Source organism: Temnothorax americanus, unplaced genomic scaffold, assembly GCF_048541705.1.
Source record: "Temnothorax americanus isolate GAGA-0224 unplaced genomic scaffold, ASM4854170v1 Scaffold138, whole genome shotgun sequence".
Lineage (NCBI taxonomy): Eukaryota > Metazoa > Arthropoda > Insecta > Hymenoptera > Formicidae > Temnothorax > Temnothorax americanus.
This window is the reverse complement of record NW_027509273.1, coordinates 22621-35039: the sequence shown is the minus strand read 5'-3', so window position 1 is coordinate 35039 and position 12419 is coordinate 22621. Positions and strand designations below refer to the sequence as shown.

The window sequence follows — 12419 nt, the reverse complement described above, 5'->3', positions numbered from 1 at the left end:
ATGTGTTATACGTCCCAAATTTGAATAAAAATTTGTTCTCAGAAAAGATTATTGCGAAGAAAAGTATGAAGATTGTCAAAGAGAATATTTACGCAAACATTTTCGAAAATAATAGGCTAACTGCTTCTGCGGTGTGTAAAGAAAATAATTTGTATCACATGCAGTTTAGCACAGTTGTCGTTCAGGAAGCAAACGTAGCGTCAGGAGAGAGCCTATGCAGTTATGCAGATGGCACGAGAGATTGGGTCACTTGAACATAAAGTCTATTAAAGAAATGGTTTCAAAGAACTTGATAAAAGGCGTAGAGTTGTCGGATATTGAGAAATTTTTCTGTGAAGCATGTATGTACGGAAAGCAGCACAAGTTGTCTTTTTCTCCATCGAAGCATATTAAAGCAAAGGTCGAAGAATTCATTCATAGTGACCTTTGTGGACCAATGTCTGTACCATCTGTTCAAGGCGCAAGATACTTTGTATCATTTAAGGATGATTTCTCAGGATATAGAGTAGTTTTCTTCATCAAACATAAAAGCGATACTTTAGGATGTTTTAAGGAGTTTAATAAGCTTTCGATGAATAAGTTTGGTAATTCTGTAAAAATATTGCACGTAGATAATGGAGGTGAATATTGTAATGAAGACTTTAGGGCTTATCTTTCGCGGTGCGGAATAGAATTAGAGACAACTGCTCCAGCAACTCCTGAGCAAAACGGGAGAGCAGAACAAGACATGCAAACAATTGTGGAAAGTGCTCGGTCGATGCTGTACGCCAGAGACGTTCCGCTATACTTATGGGCGGAGGCTGTAAATACAGCAGTCTACATTTTGAATAGGACTGCAACATTGCAAGCACCGAGTTCAATGCCTTACGAACTCTGGACGGGGAAGAAGCCCATCCTAGACCATGTCAGAACCTTCGGATGTGAAACATACATGCATATTCCCAAGGAACAGCGCAATAAACTTGCCGCAAAAAGCAAGAAGTTGATACTGGTTGGTTACGACAAAAATTCAACCAATTATCGACTGTATGACGTTGAGACCAAGAGAATAAAGGCCTCGCGTAGTGTCGCATTTAATGAGAACGCCGCAATGCCTGAAGAAAGGAAGATCATCGCCAGAATAATCTTCGGGAGTGACACAAATGAAGCACAGTGTCAACAGCCTGGAAAGTACTCCGACAAGAATAAGAGTCCTAAGAAGGATCAGTTGGAGGACTTCAAACAGCAACAAGATGTCATTGACGAGAGGGATTCCACTGACGATGAGGCATATAACTTACGTGCTCGAGATACAATCAGGAAACCGGAGCGGTACGAGGCACATTACGCGGACGTTCGAATTCCAGAAACATATGAAGAGGCGTTAGAAAGCAACGAAAAGGACGAGTGGCGGGAAGCCATCCAAAGAGAGATCGACGCACTCTTAATCAACGAGACGTGGGCGGAGACACCTCTTCCAGAAGGAAAGGAGGCAATAAGCTCACGATGGGTTTTTAATATAAAACAAAAACCTAGTGGAGAAGCTCCTCTCTTCAAAGCAAGACTATGTGCAAGAGGTTTCGCTCAGAAAAAAGGCATCGATTATACTGACACCTTTTCTCCGACAGTGAGGTATGACTCTATCAGGATCATGCTAGCAATCGCAGTACAAGAAGATTACGAAATTGTACAGTTTGATGTCAAAACCGCATTTTTGAACAGTGAACTTAAGGACAGTGTCTATATGCTACCGCCGGAGGGAATAGTAATTAAACCAGGCTTAGTATGCAAGCTCAAGAGGGCACTGTATGGCCTTAAACAGGCCGCTCGCTGCTGGAACCAGCGACTTGACGATTTTCTGAAGGCCATCGGATTTACACAGAGTGAAGCCGACAAATGCGTGTACATAGGGATCTTCAACGGTTCCAAGGTTTTGCTCGCCGTGTACGTTGACGATGGATTGATCATGGGAAACGACAAGAAAGTTCTTCAATACATCGTGTCCCAATTAGAGAAAGTTTTTGAAATCACAGTAGACGATGCACGATGCTTTGTTGGAATGGAAATAAAACGTGACAGAGACAAAGGCTCCATATTTATCAGTCAGGAAAACTATATCAGGCGAATAATCAAGAAGTTCAACATGGACGATGCAGATATAGTTTCCACACCGGCTGATGTTTACACGCATTTATCTTCAGACACCAGTCACAAGACAGAAATCGAAGTTCAATATAGAGAAGCCGTTGATAGCTTGATGTTTGCCGCGATCGTCACAAGGCCCGACATCGCATTTGCAGTGAGAGTCGTGAGCAGATATCTAGACAGACACAACAAGGCACACTGGAATGCAGTCAAGAGAATAATAAGATACCTCAAAGGAACTAAACACCACGGGATAATGTACACAAAAACTGAAAGACCAAGTGCACTGGAGGGATACTCAGACTCTGATTTTGCCGGTGACATAGATATGAGAAGATCTACCACAGGCTACATTTTCAAGCTGAGTAATGGACCAGTAACTTGGAACAGTCAACGTCAACCGATAGTATTACTGTCGACCACAGAGGCGGAATACATTGCTGTTTCTTGCGCGACAAGAGAGGCTGTATGGATACGTCGGTTACTACAAGACATAAAGAGACGTGTAGAAGGACCGACATCGCTTTTCATCGATAACCAGAGCGCAATCAAGTTGATACGAAACGCCGAGTTCCACAAACGCACTAAGCATGTGGACATTCATTATCATTACGTACGCGAAAAACTGGCTAGTGGCGATATAGATGTACACTATGTGAATAGTAAAATTCAACTTGCAGATATCTTGACAAAGGCTATTCCTCGCGATCGATTTCAACTTATATGTACAGAGTTAGGCATAATAAGTATAATGTAAAATACTCGTGTAAGCACCTGTTTATACTACTCACTACATAAAATTTTTGTTTAAGGTAACGTTTAGAAAGCGCTCAATTAGTGGGAGTGTTAAGTTTGAATCTCGCGCTTTCACTAGTCACTATAGATAGAGCCGGCCCGGCAGGCGTGAGAAGTCGTAGGCTAATCTCTCGTGTTTTATATACACACGGTTCTTCTTCGCTCGCGCTGCCGGAATGTTCCACTCTCTCGATGTAACTGCCACGAGGAGGTGAAATAAAGGCACGTTTGTCAAATCTTAAGACTGACTTGGATTGATTTACTTAAACAAACTAAATTTAGAGAAGGATCACGGATCGCTCGCACAAAGGGAGGGAGTATTGAGAGCCGGGTTTTGAACGAGCGATGCGCTCCCGCCTCTAGAGACGGCAGCTTCTGTGTGGCGCGCGTTTTAAGCGCCACTCATGCGTTACGGTCGTACGGTCGTTGTCTGCGTGCAGTTGTCACGGTCGTGTGCATAAGAGCCTTGACCATCGTTGAGTCAAGACGCGTTGTGTGTTGTTCTTGTGAATTGAATAAAGAGTTCCTATAGTATAAAGCACTTGTACAGTCAATGTCCTGTCCATCTTCACGTATCGTTCCAAGCGATATTATTACAACAGTACACTTCAATGTACTTCAACGTAATTCATCAATTCACAAAGACACAGTAGCACAAAACAATTAAACTAATTGTAAAATAAATATAAATTTTATATAATTTGTGATATAGCTGCCTCTGCACGATTTTAAAAACCTATAGTTATATATAAATAAATATTATTATTGTTTGCCGCATATTATCGAAATGTATTCTTGATAAATTGTAACGCATTAAGGTAGTTCGATGATGAAGGGCCGAAGTCAAAACAATGTTTATGATTTTTTAATTTATATAATTATAAAAAAACTAGATTTTTCGCCAGTGCTTGGCGCGGGCTCAAAATCTATTCCCCCCTCCCTAAACTCATTCATTAATTAGGAGCACTAATAGAATTTCATGAAACCCAATTTTCAACTCCATAGTAGCCATCCCCATAAAATTAGTAATCTTTTGATACCGGTTTCATCAACAAAATTATCAACAAAATTATCAACAAAAAATTAGAAAAATTTTGGCACCAATTTCAAGAAAATCGATCCATTATTAAAAAATTATCTATTAATAAAAAATTAAACTTATTCTCTAAAAATTTAAAAAATTTTGGCACTAATTTCAAGAAAATCGGTCAATTAACACTTATTATTTCTCAAAATTTAAATAATTTTCAAACCGGTTTTTAAAAAATTGGTAACGAAAAATTATCCATAAAAAAATTCAGCTATTTCAAAGTTTGTGGAAATTGAAGCAATCACGTACATTTTTTTTAAACAGAAATCGGAAACCCTTTTATTATTAGCAATTTTTCTAATTCTATTACATTCTTTAGTTTTTTCTACCCCTATTTCATATAAAATTCTTTAAGATTCGGTCAATTAATTCCCGAAGAATTTGAAAAATTTCGGTACCGGCTTCCAAAAAAAAATCGATAACGAAAAATTATACACTTTATAGCACTTCCCGAAAAATTCTACCCCTGTTTCATATGTAATTCTTTGATATTTGGTCAATTATTTCCCGAAAAATTAGAAAAATTAGAAAAACCGGTTTCTAGAAAATCAGTAACAAAAAACTATACACATCATGGCACTTCCTTGGAAATTCTACCTTTATTTTATATACTTTTGATAAAAATTCGGTTCACTAACGAATGAGTAGTTCGCGGACAGACGGACAGACAGACAGACAAACTCAGGTCAAAAATAATGTCAATCTTAAAATCAAACAACTACTTTCAACCACAAAAGAATTTCTGAAAAAAAAAACGATAATTTAATTTTAACGCGCGCAGATAAAGGTAATGTAACCATGGCTCTGGATAAAGATAAATATGTTGAGAGTATAGAGGAGATACTTAGAGACACGGATACATACATAAGAATTAATAAAGATCCCACGAGGAAACTCACTAACAGCATACGCGATTTGTTAACAAGATGGAGTAAGTCGGATTTCATCTCGAGATCAACTCACAAACGGATTTTTACTAGTGACGGAGTGCTATCGAGAGCTTATGGCCTCCCGAAGATCCACAAACCGAATTGCCCGTTTCGACTGATAGTTTCGTCCTTGAACAGTCCAATATATGGGTTGGCTGCTTTTATCCACCGCACAATAGCCTCCCGGCCGCTCGCAGTCATGTCGCTAATAGCTTTAAATTAATTGAAAGACTTTCAAAAATACATATAAGTGACAATTTTGAACTAATCTCACTTGATGTAGTCTCGCTTTTTACGAACGTACTGACAGAAATGGTCCTAGACAGCATTTGCGTTAGATGGCACTTAATTTCTAAAAAATGCAAAATTCCAAGATCTGAATTTCTGATAGCGGTGAGATTGGTTCTAAATTCAACTTTTTTCACGTTCAATAGTATTATTTACCAACAAATTTTCGGCTCACCAATGGGCTCTCCTCTTTCTCCCACAGCTGTGGATATAGTTATGCAGGACTTAGAAGCCAGTGCCCTCGCAACATTAAAATACACACCCCCATTTTTTGTGCGATACGTCGACGACATTGCTCTCGCAACTCCTTCTTCCTCACTGGACCACACATTGGAGGTCTTCAACTCCTTCCATCCAAGGCTCCAGTTTACTGTAGAGGTTGGGGAGGGTGGGAGGTTGAACTTCTTCGAAATTACAATGATTCGTCGAAACAATCGGATAATATTTGATTGGTTTCATAAACCAACGTTTTCGGGCAGGTACTTGAATTTCATATCTCAACATCCTGTTTGCCAGAAGAGAGGTACAGTCACAAGTTTAATTGATAGAGTTTTTTTGTTGTCTCATCCATCGTTCCATTCAAAGAATCTAAAATTAGCTGTACAAATTTTACTTAACAACTGCTACCCGCTGGATTTCATTTTTAGAATTTTCCACGAGCGCATTAAGTCTCTCATTAACAGAGTACGTTCTGGGACAGATAGATCTCCTGAGGTACAACCTGAAGAGGCGGCGTCCTTTTTCACGATACCGTATATTCCGCATATTAATGACCAATATAGAAACATCTTAAAAAATCATAAGTTGAGGCTATCATATTATAGCCTAAATAAAATGCAGAATTGCATTAAAGCACATAAGGACGCCCTTCCGAAATTTGCACATAGCAACGTAGTATATAAAATTAACTGTGAAGACTGTGATGTTTCTTACGTGGGTCAGACTGGTAGGCAACTACAAACCAGAATTAAAGAACATCAGGCCTACATAAGAAGAAACACAACCAGTCGCTCAGTAATAACAAAGCATAGATTAGAGTTTGGTCATGATTTCGAGTGGAATGCGGTAGAAATTTTGGACAGCGAACCATATATCAATAAACGGTTAATATCTGAAATTATATGTATTGTTGCGCTCGACCGCGCGTTCGCAGCACACACCTTCACACACTCACTCGCGAACGCGGCGCGCAATCCCGTTACCGGGAATAAACTCACACAAATAGAAAAGAACTCGTTTAATGCAGTAATGTAATTGAACAATGGCTCATGAACACGTCTGAACGGTTCGAAGGCCCGGCGGAGAATCTGACACTCGGCAGAAGTAAACAAACAAACGCAACAGCTGGTCGTCAAGGCTCGACGTCACGCAGCGCTTCGCGACTGCTTTTCGGGCCTCTACCGGGCGTCTCGGCACGGGCGCAACACTGCCCCCCCTCTTCCTAGATTGTCGCCCCGACAATCAAAGGGGAGCAGCGCCCAGACGAGTACAGCTTCTTGCCGCCACGACCTTCTCCTCACACTCGACCTCTGGGAAGAGCTGGCCAGACTCCCCCAAGCCGTCTTCAGGAGGGCCGTCCGCACTGTCTCGCCCTCGAGTCCTTCGGTACTCCGAAATGACGTCCTCTTCCTCGACCGCTGATCTTCCGCGAAATCTTCGGACAAGGGGGGGGAAACTTCCCGTGGACCCTGCGCCCCGCAGGGCTCCCCAGGTCCCCGCCCGGCATTCGCCCTATGGCCCACGGGAAAACCACGGGTCAAAAACCGTGGGCAGGCGGTCCACTTCGGATTGGGAGTTCTGCCTGTCGATCTGCCATACGTGGAGACTCCTATCGATATCTCCAACACATGCCGTCGATTTCCTCTAAAACAAAAAGTCATACGACGCACAGAAACAAAAAATAACATAACACTTTAAAGATTAAAAAGAATCAATCACAAGACTTTTTTTAACCATTTTTATTTATAATCTGTTCTAAACAAAATTCACTATAAACCGGGCTCCGTTCTACTCTAAACTTCCCCCTATCAACTTCCTTACAGAATATAAAGCTAGCCTGTCCGAGTGGACAATTTTTCTTTTATGTCTGGGAGACCTTTGGATGCAATATACCACGTCGCTTAATTTCTTCACTATGCAAAAGGGCCCCTCCCAGTTGCTTTGTAATTTTGGGGCTTTTCCTTTAGTTCTGCGAGGATTGTAGAAACAAACTTTTTGCCCTTTTTCAAAAAGAATACGCCTAGCTCCACGATCAAACCAGGCCTTCACCCGGGAAGATTTAACATCCATACGCTCTCTCACTATAGAATGGATTTCTTCAAATTTTGACTTCAAATTTCTAACGAAGCTTTCCACTGACTGCGCCTCCTCCTCATAAAGCCTTGGAGGACCTCCCTGTAACAAATCCAAAGGTAATTTTAAATCTCGAGCAAAACATAATTCCGCAGGAGTAAAGCCAGTTGTCTCATGTTTTGAAGACCTATAAGCTAACAAAAACATGGGAATCCATCGATCCCAGTCCTTTTGACTATCAGAAACAAACTTTGCCAGATAGTTGGTAATAGTCTGGTGTTGTCGCTCTACTTGTCCATCCGATTGAGGATGTAAGGCAGTAGTTCTCGTTTTTTTAATCCCAAGAAGATCCATTAACTCTGCGAACAACTTCGACTCAAAGTTCTTTCCCTGATCGGTATGCACTTCCAAGGGAACTCCATATCTAAAGACAAATTGATTTACGAAGATCTCCGCCACAGTTTTAGCTCTTATATTACTTAGAGGAAGTGCTTCCACCCATTTGGTAAAACAATCTACAATAACAAGGAGATATCTGTTTCCGGAATTGGTTGTAGGGAGGGGGACCAAGAACGTCTATCTGAATTCTCGCAAATGGTGCCCCAACATTGTAGATTTGTAAAGGGGATTTCCCTTTCCCAGAGGGACCTCTTTTAGAGACGCAGGCTTCACATGACCTGCACCAATCTTCAATATCCTGCTTACAAGTTGCCCAATAAAAGCGCCTTCGAACTTTTTCCAAAGTTTTATTAATTCCAAAATGCCCACCTGAAGAAGAATCGTGGGCTTCTTCAAGAATTTCCTTGACCCGACTTCGAGGAGCAACAAGCTGAAGAAAGCTTGTTTTCAGACTTGGAGCTTCCCACCTTTTATAAAGAATTCTTTCTCTTAAAATTAGCGCATCCCAATGCGACCAATAAATTTGGGCAGAAACATTCCTATCAGGGATCTCAAAACGCGGAAGACGGATTCCAGCTTGCTTACCCCGTAGGATAAAAGCTATTCCCTCGTCTTCCCCTTGTTCCTTTCGCCAAATTTCCAAATTCTCTCCCTGTAGAATTAATCAAGCAATCGTTTTATTCAATTCCTCCGTAGACTTCTTCTCAATCTTGGCACAATAATTACAATTGGACTTCTCACATTGGCGTCTGGACAATCCATCAGCATTTTTATGTGATAGCCCCTTTCGATGCACAATCTCAAATTCATACTCTTGGAGTCTTTCCAGCCAGCGTGCCAGTTGTCCCTCTAAATCCCTGAAAAACATAAGCCACTTCAAAGAAACGTGATCTGTGCGAATTAAAAATTTTCGTCCTAAAAGATAGTGGCGAAAAAATTTTATTGAGTCTACTGCCGCTAAGAGTTCCCACCGAGTAACGCAATAGTTTCTCTCAGCTTTATTGAGAACCCGACTAAAAAAAGCTATGACTCTTTCTTCTCCCTCCTGCTTCTGCAATAACACCGCGCCAATACCGACATTTGAAGCATCGGTATCCAAAACAAATCCTCCCTCCCCTTTAGGAAAGGAAAGTACCGGAGGGGAAGACAAAACTCGCTTTAATTCTTCAAACGTTTTTCGACATTCCTCTCCCCAAATGAATTTAGTCTGATTTCCCGTAAGAGCGTAAAGAGGTCTTGCTAAAAAAGAAAATCCTTTAACAAATTTACGATAGTATGAGCAAAATCCTAAGAAACTTCGTAATTGTGTTTTGGTATGTGGAACCAACCAATTCGTAACCGCGAATATTTTTTCGGGATCCGTGGCTATGCCCTCCGCCGAAACTACATGCCCCAAATATTTTACACTTTTTCTAAAAAAAGTACATTTCTTTGGATTAACTTTCAAATTTACTTTTCTTAATCGTAATAGTACCGTCTTTAAATTCTCCATCATTTCAGAAAAACTCTTTCCAAAAATTATTACATCATCGAGATAAACCAAGCAAATTTTTGATAATAAATCTCTTAAAACTTTCTCCATCAGACGTTGAAATGTAGCAGGGGCATTGCAGAGGCCAAAGGGCATGACGACAAATTGCCACAACCCATTTCCAATTGAAAACGCAGTTTTCTCTTTATCCTCGGAACGAATCTTTATTTGCCAATATCCGCTCTTAAGATCTAGAGTACAGAACCAAACGTTACCTGATAATTGGTCGAATATGTCATCGATTCTGGGTATAGGATGAGAATCTTTTTTAGTTAAATAATTCAGCTTCCGATAATCCACACAGAATCTGATTGTACCGTCTTTTTTCCTGACCAAAACTACAGGCGAAATTCAGGGGCTTTGTGACTCCTCAATTACCCCTTGTTTCCACATATCCTCAATTATTTTATTTACTTCCTTCCTCATGTGGACAGGAATACGACGAGGAACCTGTTTAATAGGGGAAGAATCTCTCACATTTATCACATGTTCAATAATATCGCAATTTCCTGCAACAATAGTTTCGGAAAACGCATCCCGGAAATCTTCCAGAAAATCGGCAAACATTTCCTTCTGAGCCTCATTTAGACTCTCAGTTATTTTCGAAAAGTTCTTTTAAGATAGAAAAGTCTACCTCGACAGAAGTTTCAACACGAAAACAATCAAAATTTTTTTTCTCATTGAATTCGGAATTAAAGAAAGGTTCAAAAATATTTTCCAAGTTCACTTTTTCAAGAAAATCCTTTCCTAATAAACATTGATCGCTAATTTCTGCAACAAACAAAAAGATCTCTACGGAAAATCTACCAATTTGAACTTTCATTAAGACTTTAGATTCTACAGAAACTCTTTCTCCAGTTGGATATCTTAAATTACAGTTTCCTATTTTAATTCTCTCTACCTCTTTTCCAATAAAAGTTTCATTAACAATCGAGACATCGGAGCCCGTATCTATCTTGAAAGAACAGCATTTTTCGTTTAATAAACCTTTATAATAGAAATCTTTCTTATTGTTAGATTCGAAATGATCAAAATAAACAATACCGACTTTCGGGGAATTTTTCACAAAAGTTGAGCCTACCCCGCAAAGCTCAACTAAATCGCGTTTCCCTCATTAGGGCATTCTGACCGAAAATGCCCGGTTTTTCCGCACGTCCAACACTCCCCTCGGCCGGCGCCAAATTTGCTGCCTCGCCAATTCCCTTTCGGGCCCTTTCCCTCCTTATTCCTTTCCACAGTCTTCCCTCCGACATCGCGTTCCTCATTCTTTACCAAATTTCTATCTCCCTTTTTCACGAAATTCTTGTTTAAATTCTCCCTGTATCTCTCCGAATTATCCCCCTGGATAACTTTGAGCGCTTTAGCCCTTTCAACGACCAGAATTAAGGAGGTTATTCCCTCCATCTGAAGCGCTCGCCGAATAAAATTATCGGAAACCGCCGTAACGAATTGCGCACAAGCGATTTTATCGCGAAGCTCATATGGGCACTCGGGGTACGCCAGGCGTGAAAGTTTGTCAATTTCGGATCCGAGTGTCGCCAAATCCTCCCCGAATTTTTGTTTACGGCTCGTAAACGCGACGTAACAATTCTGTGATTGTCGTCCCTCCCCGAAGCGCAACTCAAGTTTCGTTTTAAGTTCCGCGAAATCTAACCGCTCGACATCTTGAACCGTTTCCAAGACCGAGCGTGCCTTTCCCCTCAGGCTCGAAGCCAACGCGATCGTTTTTGTGGCGTCATCCCAATGGTTCGCACGCGCGATCAAACTCAATTGCGAGAAATATTCCTGTAACGGGGTCGTTCCGTCGTACGTGTCGGGTTTCAGTTTATACCCCAGGTCGGCACTCGCGACCGCGACACTATCACTCGCGTGTATTCGCGTTCCCACGCCGCTCGAGTTCACGTCTCTTTCCCCCGCATGCGCGACTCGCGCTACCACGGCGCTCGGGATCGCGCCCCTTTCGCTCGCGTACGCGTCTCGCGTCCCCGCGCCGCTCGGGATCGCGTCCCCCTCACTCGCGTGCGCGTCTCGCGCTTCCGCGCCGTTCGAGATCGCGATACTTCCGCGTATGACTTGCGCCCCCGCGCCGCTCGCGACTCGCGTCCCCGAGTCCCCAGATACTCTATTATAAGAGTGACTTAGCTGTGCGCCGGAGTTCATCCCTCGGAGAAGACGGAGCTCCTCTTCCTGCCGGCGGAACGTCTCGGCGTACTCCCTCTCTCTCCGCGCCTGTTCCTCGCGCAGGAGCCGGACCTCTCGTATCACCGCCTGGAGGGTCACTACCTCCGACGTCATCTCCGCAGCATCCGACTGTGGAGTCGCTACTCGGAGTCGTTTCCTTGCAGCCATGAGGAAATCGTAGCTCGTCGCTCGTCGCTCGTCTAGTCCTCGCTCGTCCGAACGATCCGTTCGATCCCGGACGAGCCCCCAAAATGTTGCGCTCGACCGCGCGTTCGCAGCACACACCTTCACACACTCACTCGCGAACGCGGCGCGCAATCCCGTTACCGGGAATAAACTCACACAAATAGAAAAGAACTCGTTTAATGCAGTAAAGTAATTGAACAATGGCTCATGAACACGTCTGAACGGTTCGAAGGCCCGGCGGAGAATCTGACAGACGGCAGAAGTAAACAAACAAACGCAACAGCTGGTCGTCAAGGCTCGACGTCACGCAGCGCTTCGCGACTGCTTTTCGGGCCTCTACCGGGCGTCTCGGCACGGGCGCAATAGTATTAAAAGACAGAGGAATGGTCTGAATATGCAGACGGACACCTAGGATTTACCCGAGAACTATCTCGATGTGATCGAGGGGCTTCCAAAAATTTGAGAGCTCCGCGTTTCACGCTTTATTTATTATATTATTGGGAATCTGTATTATACATAGATTACCGTGTTACAAGGTTTTTGACTGGCATTACCGTTATTTGTTTTGCAACGAATATTCTTATACATCGATCTCTCAACTGGC

At 42.2% G+C, this 12419-nt stretch overlaps 2 protein-coding genes and 1 long non-coding RNA gene across 4 annotated transcripts in view; 1 reads left to right on the top strand and 2 right to left on the bottom strand.

The window, feature by feature from the left end:
- LOC143894353 (uncharacterized) overlaps nt 1-12419 on the bottom strand; it is an 86781-nt gene that overhangs the window by 63875 nt on the left and 10487 nt on the right. The gene's annotated exons all lie outside the window — the stretch shown is intronic.
- LOC143894362 (uncharacterized) lies at nt 5185-7010 on the top strand. The gene has a single exon (XM_077400556.1). It carries the CDS (start codon nt 5251-5253, stop codon nt 6478-6480), a length of 1230 nt encoding a protein of 409 aa, XP_077256682.1. The 5' UTR covers nt 5185-5250; the 3' UTR covers nt 6481-7010.
- On the bottom strand, nt 6884-11910 carry LOC143894361 (uncharacterized). 2 transcript variants are annotated; one of them, XM_077400553.1, is made up of 2 exons: nt 8659-11910; nt 6884-8569 (listed from the first exon to the last, which is right to left on the bottom strand). In XM_077400553.1, the coding sequence occupies exon 1, from the start codon at nt 11795-11797 to the stop codon at nt 10544-10546; it is 1254 nt and encodes a 417-aa protein (XP_077256679.1). In that variant the 5' UTR covers nt 11798-11910; the 3' UTR covers nt 6884-8569; nt 8659-10543. The 2 variants fall into 2 exon arrangements, with proteins under 2 accessions (XP_077256679.1, XP_077256681.1); XM_077400555.1 differs by having other exon boundaries at nt 6884-9329; nt 9443-11910.